Raw genomic sequence first — 16,906 nt, 5'->3', positions numbered from 1 at the left:
ATTGAGAATCTCAAGACTGCATTTTGAGAATCAGGTAGGCAAAGTCTTACCTCAAAGTTCATTTTACGAACACCTTCCAGATTCCAAGGGTGGGATGAGAGGAAGCATGTGGATGGCAGGTGCTGTCCCCTGTCAACTGAATCTCAGGGCATTTGGAAGAGAGTGAAGCCTATTTGTGTGGGAGACTGGTGAGATTAGAGGCAGGCACATACAGAATGGTTTTGATTTGGCTGGGGTGGATAAGTATATCTCCTGTGTTGGAGAAGTGTGATATCTCACAATTAATTATTGCAAAGGCCAAGCTGTCTCAAGTACCAAGGATGCAACTGTGTCCAGGCCTCTTTCTTAGTTGCTGGAATTTGCTGGTGATCCTTTATACCTTGCTTTCTAGAAACTCACATCCCAGATTGATTTGCAAATCATATTATCTCCCCTCTTCTCTCTCTCTGTATCTCACTTCTTACTTCTCCTTCTTTATCACAACAGCACTCTTTATGTTTATAAAACATTTTCATTCCAGTTTTGGCAAATGCTTTGCTCTTAAATTCCAATAGGTTCTCAACTTGTTAGTCTCTACAAGACCCTATCTAGAAAAAAAAAGGTGATAACCACATTTACAGGGTTAGGGCTTCAACATCTGAAATGGCACAGATCACCTGACAGACCTTCTCACTCCTACGTTCCAAGGAATATGCTTTCGTTGAGAATATCCAGAGATTTTGAAAAAAAGAATTCCAGGCTGACCGTAGGCTGGATCCACTTTACAGGGACTGTCAGAAGTAGAAAGTTGAGGTTAGGCTATAACAAAGCTCTTTGCTTCAATAACACCAGCCTCTCGAATTGCCTGCCCTTCTCATGATCTCATAATGGGCATTGTACCCAAAGCTAGCAGTGCCAGCCATTCACAAACATGTAGAACATAACTGGTGGCTCCAGACCAAGGAATTTGTCTTTTGTTTGCTTATTGAAGCCCCATAGGAGTGATGTACATCATGTTCTATCTTATAATTGTGTCCCGCTTCTATATGTATGTGTGTGAATGTGCATGTGTATTTCTAACTTATGGTGCCTCTACTTATCCCAGACTGATCTCTGACTTGCCACTGCTCTTTCTTCCACTTATTGATTCAAGGTTTGGACCATTATATTCTTTCCAGGAGTGTATTTTTTCTCTATATCTGAGGGCTCATCTGGGCTCATGTGGCTCCAGCCAGAACTGTCAAGAGTAAATCACATCTTCACTCACAACTTGATAGCTTCAGTGAGCTCTGCTGATTCTAGGAGGGAAATTTTTATCACTACCTGCATGACTTATCTTTGTTTGGAACCCACCAATCTCTAAAAGTCTGAGGATCTTCCCCAGATGCTGTTCACTTCAGAGGACTCTTCCCTCCTAATCCCCATCATCCTGACTTAATTTCTCAGGATCATTTATTTCTCTTCTTACTCAGTATGGATGTTAAGAAATGGAAGAACCATTCCTGTGCAGTGCTTTGAAAGTGAACCTTCAAATCAACACAGATAAGGTTTCTGATGAAGAAGGTATCTAGGTCTCTGGCTTTGAAAGGAGGTTGTGCCAAAGTGCTTCTGTTCTGACGTCAGAGAGGGTACTGATATGGCACCTTGGTTTCAGGTCATTTGTGGAGTGAGAAAATCAGCCAGAGATGTAAGGACTGTACCATGGAAAGCAGCAGACCGCTCTCTGGACATTCTATTGTATCCCGGAGAGCCCCGGCATTCTCTGTGATGTCACCAGTGTTGTGGTAACACCAACTGCCGCTGGGGCATCTGTTCATTGCTTACAGGTTTTGGTCATAGCCATGTTGGCAATGCTGAAAAGGCTCCTCGGGAGACAGACTGGAGAGTATAACAAGACTAGAAGGAGGCAGAAGGAATCTGGCCTTCATCCTCAGTGTTGAACATCAAGACATAAATGGTTCTGGCCAAAACACAGTGAGTCCTGGGTAGGGAGTGGGTAACTTCTTGATGATGGAAGGCTTCAAATTGGTTATCCATGGTGGGACACCTGATCTTTGAGCTTTGGGGAGGTAATGGATCTATCCTGCTTTTCTGTTACTAAAGAGTATACTCGGAGTCTAGAAATTCTGATGGGTAGTTTGGCAGTGAGCCTGTAATGGTTAACCCTGCAGTTACTGTGCTGTCGGCCCTGTGCTTGACTCTGAGTGGAAAGGATGGAGAGAGGGATGAATGAGGTTTCAGTTTTAGCACTGTACTTCAGCACACTGTATTTCTTTTGGTTGTGGGTCACTAATAAGAGGGAGAGTAAAGTCCCCTGGCCAAAGCTGGAGGATCTCACATTTTACCTCAGAGCCTCTTGCAGGGCATGAGCCATCAAGTATTGCTAAGGCTTCTGAGTCCTGACTCTCAATAGCCCATCATCTTTGAGTTCAGGAATGAGCCATCACTCTTCCTGAAAGTGTTTGTTCTTGGTGAGTGAGGGTTCACCTTTGAATGCCCTGTTCTTAGGTGTCTCCAGTCTGTCCTTTCACTAGGTGATCTCACCTTTGCTAACATCATGATTGATGGAATGTGGTCTGCTTAACTTTGGGGAAAATTTTAATCATTACCCATGTAACTTATCTTTGGTGTGATGGGACACCCACAGTCCCCATCATCCCTAGACATTGCAACAGTCCTGTGAATCTTTCCTGAGATACTCATTCACTTCATGAAACTGAACTCCCTTCTACATCAACATGAGCTAATTTCTTAGTATCTTTCATTTCTCACCTTACTAATTAGAGATCTTCGGAGGGGAATAGCCATTCCTTAAGAATGGTTGAAAAATGAGTCTTAACCTCCATACATGGTGAAGTATTAAATTAGAATTAATGAGAGTCTAACATATCAGAGAGATCTCTGTATTGGAAGAAGGAGGTGCTGACGAGCTTCCCGTGTGTCTCGGGGAAGGCACCTGGAAAAGCTACACTGTCATGTATGTAAGCGAGTTCTTCATGGAAACCACCAGAGTATGAAAAAGCATCAAGGAAGATTCCAGGGTGAATTAAGGAAATGGCGTGCTCCTTCTTGGCACTGTGCCTCTGACAATCTGTCCGGTGTTCTTCATGCATTTTTCTGTTGTAAATCTAATTTTACTGCTGTGTATATCCCTTGGAGAGTCCAGGTTTCAGCATTTAATCAGCTATAGACTTTACACACATCTAAATGTAATGTTATTACAAGTGTCAAAATAAATTCTCCAAGGTACTTCAGAAGTTAACCCTTTAAATAATAAAGTCAAAAAGATTTAGTCAAGATTATTCCAGTTAGATGAATTGACTTGTATATTTCAGTCTCCAGATATTCATTGAATAAGGATCACTGAATAGTTGATTCAAAATGATGCACACAGAACAGAGTATAACTAAGGTTAATGTTTAAACTCATAATTGCACTACATGTTGCATTTCAGGATCATACATGAATTCAACTCAGAAATTAAACCCAGACCTTTGTCTTCATTTCACATTTGGTGCTGCTCAGAATATGCTGCCTGAAAACATGGTGACTAGACAACTATTTTGAGCACAAGAATGCATGTGAGGAAGGACTCTGCTCATCCCCTGATGCTGCTTATACAGCCTAGCAAGGGCACATTAAATAAGACAAAAAGGCAGCCTATGGAATGAGAAAAGATATTCACCAACCCCACATCAGAAAAAGGAATGATTTCCACAATATATAAAAAACTCAAAATATTAGACATTAAAATCCAAATAACCCAATTAAATATGGGGTACAGAACTCAACAGAGAAATCTAAACAGAAGAATCTCAAATGGCTGAAAGAGACTTAAAGAAATGTTCAGTACCCTTAGTCATTAGGGAAATGCCATCAAAACAACTTTGAGATCCCATCTTGCACCAAGCAAAATGGCGAAGATCCAAAACACCAATGATAGCTTATTCTGGAGACAATGAGGAATAAGGGGAACCTCCATTGTTGGTGGGAATGCAAACTTGTACAAACACTCTGGAAATCAGTATGGTTGTTTCTCAGAAATTTGAGAATCAACCTACCTCAGGACCTAGCAATACACTCTTGAGCATATACCCAAAAGATGCTCAATCATACTAAAAGACATTTGTTCAACTATATCTATAGCAGCATTATTTGTAATAGCCAGATCTTGGAAACAATCTAGATGCCCCTCAACTGAAGAATGGATTAAGAAAATGTGGCACATTTACACATTTGAGTACCACTCAGTGGTAAAAAAAATGACATCTTGAAATTTGCATGCAAATGAATGGAACTAGAGAAAACCATCCTGCATGAAGCAACCCAGACCCAGAAAGATGGACATGACATGTAGTCACCCATAAGTGGATACTAGCTGTAAAGAAAAGGATATTGAACCTACAGCCCATGATCTTAGAGAAGCTAAGTATCAAGGTGAAACCCAAGAAATACATAGACCCACGTAGAAAGGGAAAAAAGACAAGATTACCTGACAAAATTTGGAGCATGGTTGTGGGGGAGAAGCGAGGGCAGAAAGGGAAGAGGTGGAGAGGAATGGAGAAGGGGAGGAAGAAGGAGAACTTGAGGAAACAGGATAGTTGAGATGGAGGAAGAACAGAGATGAGAGCAAGGAAAAAGATATCTTGATTGAGGAAGCCATTATGCGGCTAGCAAGAAACCTGGCTCTGGAGAAATTCCCACGGATCCACAAGGATGACCCCAGCTAAGACTTTAAGCAATAGAGGTGAGGGGGCCTGAAGTAGCCTTTCCCTGTAGTCAGACCGATGAATATCTTAAATATCATCATAGAACCTTCATCCAGCAACTTATAGATACAGATACAGAGACCCACTTCGGAGCATGGGACTGAGCTCCCAAGTCCAGTTGAAGAGTAGGAGGAATGAGAATATGAGCAAAGAGGCCAAGACCATGATGGGGACACCCACTGAAACAGTTTACATGAGCTAATGGGAGCTGAACAAAACTCTGGCAGAACAGGGAAGGAACCAGCATACTTCCAAACTGGTCTCTCTGAATTTGTTTGACAAATGCATGGCTGGGGCAGAGTGCAGAGCCACTGGTAGTGGCACCAGGTTGTGTTCCGACTGCTTCTACTAGCTTTTTTGGAACCTTTTCTCTTTGGATGGATATGATATTTGGATGGATAGCTTGTTCAGCCTAGATATAGTAGGGAAGGCCTTGCACCTTCCCCAAAGCAATGTTCCTTACTCTCTCTGAGGAGTGGATGGGAGGTGGGCTGGGATGGGTAGGATGGAGAGAATGGGAGGAGAGGTGGGAATGGGAACTGGGATTGATATGTAAAATGAAAAATGATTGTGTTCTTTTAAAATAAATAACAGAAAGGAAAAGAAGATATAATTTTAAAAAGTAAGGGCTTTCTGACAATTTCCTGAAGCAGGTCAGAAGCAGCACATGTCTCTCCATGGAGGAAAGAGCCACTTCATATCTGAAGACTGATGAAGGCACACACAGAGCACAGGAGCAATAAGCCCTCTCTCTTTGCATTTCCCTGCTTGACTCTTTTTGGTTTTATTTTGTCCCATGCTCTATAATGTTCCACTTTCCATCAACTCTGCTAGAAAATATCAGGTGTAAGCACTGTTGAAGGCTTCCCTTCCTCAGGAAGGCTCTGGAGTTGTGAAAGCTTGTGTTATGTAAATCTTCACGCTTTTCTCTTCTTAAGTTCTATTATGTTGTGAAATCCCCAACAGGAACCTAAGATGTGTCAAAGGAAAAACTAGTTTTTCCTCTGCATTCACTGTGTTTCTTCTAAACTTCTTATTTGTCAGTCAAATGATAATGCTTTTCTATAAAATAACGTGCTCTCCTCTTCAAAAAACTCTTCTATTAGAGACACCATAAAGCTGTTTATTCTCCCTTCTAAGGGAATCTTGGAGGTGTGTAAATTGGATGCAATTGGCCCTATAAGCTCATATGGATCTTATATTATTAGGGGTGTGCCCTTGTTGGAGTGTGTCCTTGTTGGGGGATGTATGTCATGGTGTGGGAGAGTTTTGAGGTGTCATACACTCAAGCCATGCCTAGTGTTTCAGAGCACATTTTCTTCCCAATGGAATCAAGATCTAGTTCCTTCTCCACTTTCAGATCCTTCTAAAGAACTATGTCTACCTGCATGCCCCCATGACCTGCAATAATGATAATGGACTATAAATCTCTGAACCTGTGAGCCATGCCCTATTAAAGGTTTTCCTTCATTAGAGTTGCTGTGGTTATGGTGTCTCTTCACAGCAATAAGAACCCTAGTAGAGAAGGTATCCAAAATAATTACAGAGCCCAGAGTGAATACAGAAAAATTGATGAATTCTTCTTAAAATTAAGTAACTAATAATAGGCCAGCCTGTTCTATAGAGTGAGTTCCAGGATAGGCTCCAAAGCTACACAAAGAAACTTGTCTTTAAAAACCAAAATAAAATTAAGTAACTGAGTCACATACTTTTCACGTTTCAGTCAAGTTTTGGGGACCTTCACAGTCAAATATTTATTCACTGAAAGAAAGAATATGAAATGCCACTTAAGATGAACTTTCCCTGAAGATGAGGAAAACATCTGTGGAATTGTGCAAGAAGAATCACAGGCTTTATGTAATTCTTTCTAAGGAAGGAAAAAGTAGGCAATTAAAAGCACCAGTGAATCAACTGAGCAAGGGCCATTATCGAGGTTTGCAGAAAAAAATGCTTCTAGAATCAATGTCAAAATCTCAATTTCACTGACAGTGACTTCCTCACTCTTTTCTTTAAAAAAATAAACTTTTCCATCAGATTTTAATACTATTTAGCTGTGACCTTTTACATAGACAAGTTTACAATTCTGTGAGAATTTTGTCCATGCATACAGAGTAGTACTACTCCATACATATTTCCTTCATTCCTCTTAAAAGATTCCTGATCCACTCTCTTATTTCCAACATTCCTAACCCCCTGCCTTTAGTTTTGTTTTAAATAGCCTACCTAGGGCCTCCCTGTGCTTGGATTTCTCGATTCCTGTTTCATGAGTTTCACCTTGTAATAATTAAAAATAAAATTGTATCCTTTAGTTAGCCAGATTATTTCAACATCCATATGCTCATGTGTAAGAGCCGTCACTAAGTTCGCTCAGCCTACCTGGCATTCACACCATAAATAACTGACCTTTCCTGCTCCAAAAGCCATCAACTGCCACCAATTTCTCAGTAATGCATGGGAGCCTGTGAGCACTTTTCTCTTCAATGCTTGAGTGTTGACTGGCTTGACTTTGGAGTTCATGAGTACAGTAGCCTTGTCCTGTCTAGAGGGTACTGTTTTATTTCAATCACTCTAATATGCAACACGCATTTCAGAGATAATCAAATTTGACATAAAATTTGAATCAGTGTTAGCAAGAAATCTGAAGAAACTGGTAATGTTTGTGATTTGACTGATTATATTCCTACATTCATGAGTTATAATTAAACTAATCAAGGCATTACTGAATCATGAATCTGACTGTTGCTTTGTATACTTGAAAATGTTTGAGATAATTTCTTATATCTACATAATTTCTAAAATGCAAAGCCAGAAGCTGAATGTAACAAAAGTCCACTGGAAACTGAATGGAGCTTACATTTGTACTCTTGATATTCCAGATAGCATGATTGTATTTGATGCTTGCAAGCTGGTTAGCCTGAAATCTGGGACACACACAATTTTGTGCTGAACCCAGTTTTTCTATTACAGATTATCATAGAGATTTACAATTAAACCATGGCTGGGAAGGCTGGAACTAAAAGATTAATAAGGATCTTCTGCTCTCAAATTTGCATGGGTGGTAAGTAAGACCTGAAGACATGAGAATCTCTGTCTCAGTCAGTTGCAAACAAGTCAAGCAGACATGTTCATGGTTCTAGTTTTCCTGAGTCTCCCATTCTGATGGGAGCCTTTGTGATGCTACAGATTTGAATTATTCATACTCCTGTAAGTAATCCTGTATTTATATTCCTGTATTAATCTCAATAAACTCATTAATTTGAGGGAATAGGGATGACACAGTCTTCCTTGGGAGGCAGAAAAAGAAAGTGGGAAAATGGGGAACTAATAAGTAATGCAAATGGCCATCTTTGAGCTTTCTTTTTATTTTCTGTACTGAGACAAAGGCTTAGGAGGTTTTTTTCTTCCACCAGCAGGCTGTCTCCTCTACCTGTGCAGTTCAGGACAGATAGGTTAACAGTCAGTTCTGAACATGGTCACCTGAAGCTGCAGGTGATCACAGCCCTTGTGAGTGAGCAGTGGCTAGGTCATGCCCAAAGACAGCATGTCACAACAGTCCTCCTCACCCTTAGGCACGACATTCAGGACCCACTTCCATGATGTCCCCTGTGTCTAGGGGGAATGGTTGTTCTACAGGTCTCATTTAGGAATGAGCATTCAGGGTCACTCCAACATTTTGAAATTATGAGGCTGTGCATTTGCTGCTGTGCACTACATAAAGAAGAACCACTGATTAACCCTGACAGCTGAAGACGTCTATCTGTAGAAATGGATATATTTACAAAGAAGTAACTCTTGTCACACAATGTAACAACAGTAGCATCATCTTAAAGGAATATATGGCTCATCCAGCCATGGTCTTTATTCATGGACACAGGACCAGGTAGTAATTCCTACCTAGAGTTCAGGCTTCACCAGATCAGCAGGAAGTTAAACACACAACAACTCTCAAGTCACTATTGCACCAGTGATTTTCTCATATTCTGTATGCCCCATTTAAATGATATTTTCTTATGCCTAAATAAAAAGTTTTAATTTCATAAGATCCTATTTGTTGATTTTTGGTCTCATGTACTATTGGACAACAGTCCTATTCAGAAACCCCTTACCTGTGCTTAAAAGTTGGGGGATTTTTCTCTACTGTGTCCTTTGGAATTTGTAGGGTATCAGGTCTCATTTTGGCATCCATTACACATTTGGTTCAGTTTGTGTATGGTAGATGATAAAGAGCAGAGATTTATTGTTTGCATGCTGAAAACAATTTTTCATCATCAGCATATCTCAGACAGTATCTCAAATGCCAACATACATATAAAATACAAATATGTGTGCAAAGTTACCCTAGTTACTCACAAGTACTTTCTGCTTTCCAAGTGGACCATGTTGAGATACCCAGCATGTAGCAATACGAGGTCAAGCTATGACCACTCAAGGTAAGTCATGGCAACCACTTGCATTGGAATAAATTTTCAACAGGACTTATAACCTGGCCCAAGCACTCTGGAATTTGTGGTCATTTTCTTGGGTTCCAGACTCATTTCACACAAAGTAAAATGATATTTGGATTGTTCTATATTTCCATCTTTGAGTGCCTTTTTAGTGATTACATTTTTGACAACTCTATTTTTTTTCTAAATGCGCAAAAGAAGTGGGAAAAAAGAACACATATTTTGTGGTCATTGTCAAATAAGACATCCCAGGTACTGTGGATGCTATAATGATAGTTATGACTGAAAATTTACCATGAATATACCAGCTGTATCACTCCTAGATATGCATAGTTATGAAAGTGTGTTCACCATGCTGAATCACATATATGTGTGCATGAGTTTGTGTGTAATTGTTATCACTGCACTTCATATAACAGATGATTCAGGGAATGAGCTTAGATAACCACCAATATATCTAAATATATGTATAAAGAAATCATAATATGCATAAATAATGCAAGATAATCAATGAATAAAATTATAGAAAAAATTATATAAGTCTCAAGAAAATTGTTGCAACTAGGTATCATTAAGTTAAAGAAATAGACAACTCTCCAAAATACAAATACGCTTACATTCTATCATAAATTGAATCTAGAAAAACTATGAAAGGAGGATGAAAAATTATGCAGAACTTGAGGGCAAATATTTTAGATGGAGGGAGGATAACAGGGAATCAAGGGAATGTATGCAAACACATTACTTATTTTATATATTTAAAATGTATGGAATAAAAAGATTAATTTTGAACTTAGACTTTCCTACCTCCAACTCTACTGTATACCCCAATCTGTTCTCTTTCAAGTTTTTGTCCTTTATTCATGCATTGCTATTTTTATACATAAATTTGTATACACATATATTCCTAAGTACAAAGAGACCAATACATGGAATGTTATTATTCAATATGTTTTCAGGGCTGTCCATTGGTTACAGGACAACCAGTTTATGTGTTCCTCTTTAGGGAAGGCCCCCTCTTCCACTCCCTGATTTCCTAAATGACTAGAGTTCTTTGCTTTATGTTGTTGCCTTGTAGCTTTTCCTTGTCCAGTTTTGCATGCCCATTGATATCTTCCATCTACCTCACACTTATTTGAACCACAATTATACTAAGTTTGAAGTAATCTATGTAGTGTGTCATTCTCTGTCCTACCAGCTCATCCATGGAAGTGTTCACACTTATGATACTCTACTATTAGAGAATAGATTATCATAAAAAATGCAATAAAATTGGACAAAATGTTTAACTGTTTTGTTGCAAAGACACAAATTAAAAGAATTGAATTTTAAAACAAGCTAATATTTATTAAAGAATCAAAAAAATCACAGATAAATAATGTTTATATAGAGTATAATCTCATTGCAGAAGCAACCATATGCCAAGAAATTAAATGTGCATCAAAATCTGAACTAGTTTGACATTGGCTGTTTTTGTCACACTTTATCTTAATATACAGTCAAAAAATGTTATTGTTCAATTTACTCCTACTAAAAAATTTTTACCTATTCATAGCAATTAATTCTTGAATAGGGTGTTTATAATGATATATAAATTCTGTTTACAACAAAAGTTTGATGACAATACAGTTCAAATCTGTTAACAATGTTTCCAAATTTATGAGAACTGTATAGATTTCTAAGTATTGACTAAGATTTGAAAATTAATTGAAGGATGTGAGTCTGTGAAATAAGTTGGCTAATGCATGAAGATCTGTACAATGAACTAATGTGAGGTATACTAAGAAATTTCATGAAATGTACCCATTATATGAATTTTGTCATGCTTTCTAAGACTTGAATTTGTGTAAAAGGATTTGCCACATTCTTTACAGTTGTAAGGCTTGTCACCAGTATGGAGTCTGAGATGATTGTGAAGAGTTGAGACCTGGGTAAAGGACTTGCCACATTCTTGACACCTATAAGGTTTCTCACCAGTATGAAGTCTGAGATGAGTGTGAAGAGTTGAGACCTGGGTAAAGGACTTGCCACATTCTTGACACCTGTAAGGTTTCTCACCAGTATGGAGTCTGCGATGAGTGTGAAGAGCTGAGACCCAGGTAAAGGACTTGCCACATTCTTGACACCTGTAAGGTTTCTCACCAGTATGGAGTCTGCGATGAGTGTGAAGAGCTGAGACCCAGGTAAAGGACTTGCCACATTCTTGACACCTGTAAGGTTTCTCACCAGTATGAATTCTGTGATGAGTTTGAAGAGATGAGACCTGAGTAAAGGACTTGCCACATTCTTGACACCTGTAAGGTTTCTCACCAGTATGGATTCTGTGATGTCTTTGAAGAACTGAGACATGGGTAAAGGATTTGCCACATTCTTGACATCTGTAAGGTTTCTCACCAGTGTGAATTCTGTGATGAGTTTGAAGAGATGAGACCTGAGTAAAGGACTTGCCACATTCTTGACATCTATAAGGTTTCTCACCAGTATGGGTTCGGTGATGAGTGTGAAGATTAGAGGCCCAGATAAAGGACTTTCCACATTCTTGACATCTGTAAAGTTTCTCGCCAGTATGGAGTCTGTGATGAGTGTGAAGAGCTGAGACCCAGGTAAAGGACTTGCCACATTCTTGACACCTGTAAGGTTTTTCACCAGTATGGATTCTGTGATGTCTTTGAAGAACTGAGACATGGGTAAAGGATTTGCCACATTCTTGACATCTGTAAGGTTTCTCACTAGTGTGAATTCTGTGATGAATATGAAGATTTGAGACCTGGGTAAAGGACTTGCCACATTCTCGACACCTGTAAGGTTTCTCACTAGTATGGATTCTCTGGTAGGATTGAAATTTTGCATGACGGATAATTGACTTGCCACAATCTTTACATTTGCATGCCTTATCTTTGGAATTAATTCTCTTATGCATAGTGGGGCATGCATATCTGTTGACCCATTTTCCACATTCTATATAATTGTTTTCTCTCTCTTCATTTTGATTGTTTATATAATGCTTCCCTTGTTTCTGGTCATGCTGAAACAAAAAGAAGGTGTGTAACAATCAAAACCATCCTTACAATTATTATGTATGTATTGGCTCTTAGGAAAAACAGACTTCTTCTATGAACTTATATAATAAGAAAAGACATACTGTGATTTGATCTTCTGGGAATTTTTCCCTTTAAGAAGAGGATTCTAGAAACTATTCTTCTAAAAGTTCCTATGAAAGGCTTTAATAACATCATTAAATATATAACGTTTCTCATGACTGAAAATTCTATGATATATTTTAGTCTCATTTGATTGAGAAAAACTTCTCACATTTATCTCATAAATGGTTGTAACAAAATATAATTTTGTTGAGAAAATTCAAGTGAATGTTTAATAGAATACATGTCATTCAGTTTTCAGGTTTTTCAATATTCTTTGTAGAAAAAAACATGGTTTTAAACTTATTTGTATTTTTTTTACTGAAGAAACTGCTTCTGAAATTTTAAGTGATCTAATGTGAAATCTTTCAAGATAAGGTAGACATTATTGAACTTTATGTCTAGTACCACCTAGGATGGATGATGAATAGAGATTATTTCAATCATGACATAATCCATTCTCTTTTCTTTCTTCACCAAGTATTGAAATCATCCTTAAATGTAAAGTTTTAAAGTCATACTTACAACTATTCCTGATACCAACTTCTGGATACAATCTTGTCTATTCTCCTGTGAAAATAAGTCTTGTGCGTGATAAGAATATAAAACTGGAAGAATGAAAAATATATAATTATTTGATTTAGTATACTTAGGTGAAACTTTTTCAGATATATAAGTGACACAATTTTATATATATATGTAGACATATATGCAATATGGCACAGTATATAAAATAAACTTCAAATCATTTATTCTAAGGAAACAATCTTCTTAATGTAAATGGATAGAATATCTTTTATAACATATTAAATACATTATAAAATGAAAGAAATGAGTTCATGTTATCTTAGAGTTTCCAATCATAATTTTAGAATAATAAATGAGATTATGGTGGTTTGAGTGAAATGACCCCATATATTCAGATATCTGAATACATAGTCTAATGTTTGTGGATATTTATGGGTAGGATAAAGAGGTATCAACTTACTGGAACACCTAGGTCCTTGGACACTGGCTTTAAGAATTTTAAAGCCTTCTAATAATAACAGTGAGCTATCTACTTTCTTTTGTGATTCTAGATGGTACCTCTCACTGCTGCTCTAGCCCCTTGCCAACTGCTACCTCTGATTCATCATCATGGATCTTTCTTCTATATATTGCCTTTATCTTGGAATTTTATCACAGCAATAGATAAGTAACTAATACAAAGAGTATAACCCAAGTGCAAAAAAATTACACTCATAAAATTGCATTATCTTAATGGATTTAACTCACCTCCACAATCCCCTGGAATGAAAAAAATTGAATAATATTAAGAAATAAGGCAGAATATTAATTAATAAGGAAAGAACAAATGATGAACTGGAAACAGTTACTACTAACTTGTCTACAGAGAATCATGTATACCCCAAGGAAGAGATCCATAAAATATCAGACATCAAGGAAATTCACTAGGAATGCTTTTTTTTTATCAGCGATATATTTTCTCTCTTTCTTGTACAGGAAATGGATGCTCTCATAAAATATATTCTGACTATGACTTTTCATCCCTCAAATGCCCTGAGATCATCCCCATCTTTACTTATGTCTGAATTTACCGAATTTCAGTCACTTCTTTGAAAACAAATAGGTATCTAAAGAATAAAAATAATATAATATAATCAGAATCAAAGAAATCAGATAGGATCAGAGAAGAATGGGAAAGAAAGAAAAAGCACAGTAAGTATTTGTAGAGAGAAAGACACACATTTGTACCCACAAAAGTGCATAAAACAAAGCAAAACAAAACTCTAGAAGGTGTAATGTACATAAAGATTCTGTAAGGTCATAAGTAAAAACAAATAAATTCCCAAAGTAAACATTATGAGGGGAAAAGAATTTACAAAAATTCCATTGAGTTGTATTGGTGATATCCTTCAATTGCTGGTTATGGAAAATTCCTGTAAGTGTTACTTTTATCCCCACTGAGACTCTTGGAGAAAATAATTTTTTTTCTTTGGGGACTTATGGTCTGTTGGAAATAGCTTAGGTAAAATTAGGATTAAGTGCTCTCATTTTTCAAGTGCATTTTCCTAGATTCTTTTACAAAATGAATGTAAAAGATGAGTAGACTTAATTTAGTAGCTACAATTTGAATTTTTGAACAATATATCTGTTTTTAGCCATACTATTATTGTACAAAAATTAATAATTATAAAAAAGTAGTATAATTTAAAACTCCAAATGGTGTATTGCTTATAGTTTTATTTTTCATGGTTGTTTAAACTATTGTGAAATTTTTGTTTGTTTCTATCCATATGATGTTGAAAACTATGTTTTTGTGATTTGAGAAGAATTGTGTTAGAATTTTGACAGAGTTTTCACTGAATCAGTATATTAGTATATCAATTGACCAATCCTTGAGCATGTGTATTTTTCCACCTTCCAATATCTTTTTCAATTCATTTCTTCAGTGTCTTAAAGTTTTATAAAGGTCTTTCACTGTTTTAGTTCAAATTACCCAAAATTATTTTTTGAGGTTACTGTGAAAGACATTTCCCTGAATTCTATTTAAGTCTTTTCTCATTTGTATATATGAGGGCTACTGATTTATGTTAGTTAATTTGCATTCCTTATCCTTGGTGAAAGTGTTTCTCAGTTGGACAAGTTTCTTCATAGAGTTCTTAGAGTCTTTTATACATAAAGTCATAGAATCTGCATATAACATTCTTTTAATTTGTTCCTTTGCTATTAATCACTTCTAGATCTTCTTTATTTGTGTTCTGTTCAAGCTAAGATTTCAAGTACTGTACTGAATACATATAGAGAGATTGAGTACACTTGCATTGTTCCCTTTTTTAGTGGAGAGGCTTTGAATTCACTCCATTTAGTATGATGTGGGCTATACACTTTCTGCAAATTGCATCTTTTAAGTAGAGGTATATTTCCTCTATCCCTAATATCTCCAAGACTTCTATCAAGAAGGGTGTTAATATTGTCAAAGACTTTTCTGCATCTAACAAGATGAACTTCTGGAACTTGACATTAAGTTTGTACAAGTGGTAGATTACATTTATTGATTTGAATTTTTCATCTATCCCTACATGTCTTGACATAAAGCCTATGGTTGATTATCTTTTTGATATGTTCTTGTATATAGGATGCAAATATTTAATTGAGGACATTTGTATATATGTTCATAATGAAATTGGCATATATTTCACTTACATTTTGGGTGTATACGTGGTTTAGGTATCAAGGTAACTGTCCTCATGAAAAAAATTTCACAGTGTTCTGCTGTTTTTATTTTGTAGAATATTTTGAGGACTATTCATGCTAATTCAAGAAGCATTATTAAAAGATAGAACATACTGCCTACTACCATTATTCTGCTTGGTATTAAAAGTATTTTTAATGTCATATTGATTTATCCACAGATTGTTGCATCTCTAAGCCTCCATTCCCAGATGTCTGGCAGAATTTGACAACTAAAGTTCACTCATAGGTGGACATAGTCCAAACAACATGAAAATATTTTAACAAGTATGTTTATAGCAAACTTATGGACTCTTCATAGCTCATTCAGGACAGAGTGATAATACATAACAAGACAGGAAGTCAACACACATCAAGGAGGTGAGTGACTTCCTGACCCCTCGGCAGCAGCCTGGGAGACGGAGCACAGCCACTCCCTGACCCCTGATACTTTATAGTCTTCCTGTGGCACTAGTATCCCTGGCTACTGCCTCCATCTTCTGACCCCACCCAGCATGCACCCAGAAAAACCGTCCCTTCTTCCTCCCCTCTTTGAGTTCATAACATCTCCAGGTCAGCCCAATCAGGGCGCTGGAACTGCATAGGGAGTGCAACCGGAGGGCGGGAGTTTCTTTGTTTCAATAGCCAGCCTGCAGCAATGTAGGCCATCTCGGGAACTCCCTGGCCAGCAAAGTCACTGGATATTAGGACCAGAAGACACATCTGGGAGGACAAGAAGACACATCTGGGAGCAAAGACACTGGGTACTAGGACCAGAAGACACATCTGGGAACAAAGACACCAAATATTAGGACCGGAAGAAACATCTGGGAGAAAAGACACCAGATATGAGTACCAGAAGACACACCTGGGAGCAAATACACCAGATCTTAATACCAGAAGACACATCTGGGAGGCATCCCTCAGCTACCAGGAATCCCTGATTCAGTGCTGTGGAGTCCCATCTGGACGGCCTTCCCTAGTGTATTCAAGTGTCCTGACCCTGTACCAAGGCCAACTACCCAGAGGTGTGAGAGGCTGTCCTCCAGACAGGTCTGTGGAGCCCAGCATGGGAATGCGGGCTCCTTCAGATTGTGCTGCAAGGAATAGCTCCTGCTCCGGCACTGAGGAAATCCACCCAGACTCAGTCACAGCAAAGATTGGACCAAGGCACCAAGTTTCTCCTATCTCCATTTGAAGGAAGAGATGGGAAGACGCCAATGCAAGAACTCCTCCAACAACCCAAAAGGCAACATGACATCACCAGAATCCAGGCATCCAGAAACAACAAGAATTGAACACCCTACTCCAGAAGAAATAGAAGAAATCGACCTTAAAC

The 16,906-nt window shown here is 37.7% G+C and overlaps 1 protein-coding gene across 1 annotated transcript in view; it reads right to left on the bottom strand.

Annotated features, from left to right (window-relative positions):
- Positions 1-10,973: 10,973 nt before the first annotated feature.
- Positions 10,974-16,906, bottom strand: part of LOC119824382 (zinc finger protein 420-like) — an 81,613-nt gene continuing 75,680 nt past the window's right edge. The window contains exon 10 of the mRNA XM_042055854.1: positions 10,974-11,859. Within this exon, the coding sequence (XP_041911788.1) occupies positions 10,974-11,859 (886 nt within the window). The remainder of the gene's footprint in view (positions 11,860-16,906) is intronic.

This window comes from Arvicola amphibius, chromosome 10, assembly GCF_903992535.2.
Source record: "Arvicola amphibius chromosome 10, mArvAmp1.2, whole genome shotgun sequence".
Lineage (NCBI taxonomy): Eukaryota > Metazoa > Chordata > Mammalia > Rodentia > Cricetidae > Arvicola > Arvicola amphibius.
The sequence above is the reverse complement of the archived record's forward strand: the minus strand, read 5'-3'. Positions and strand labels throughout refer to the sequence as shown.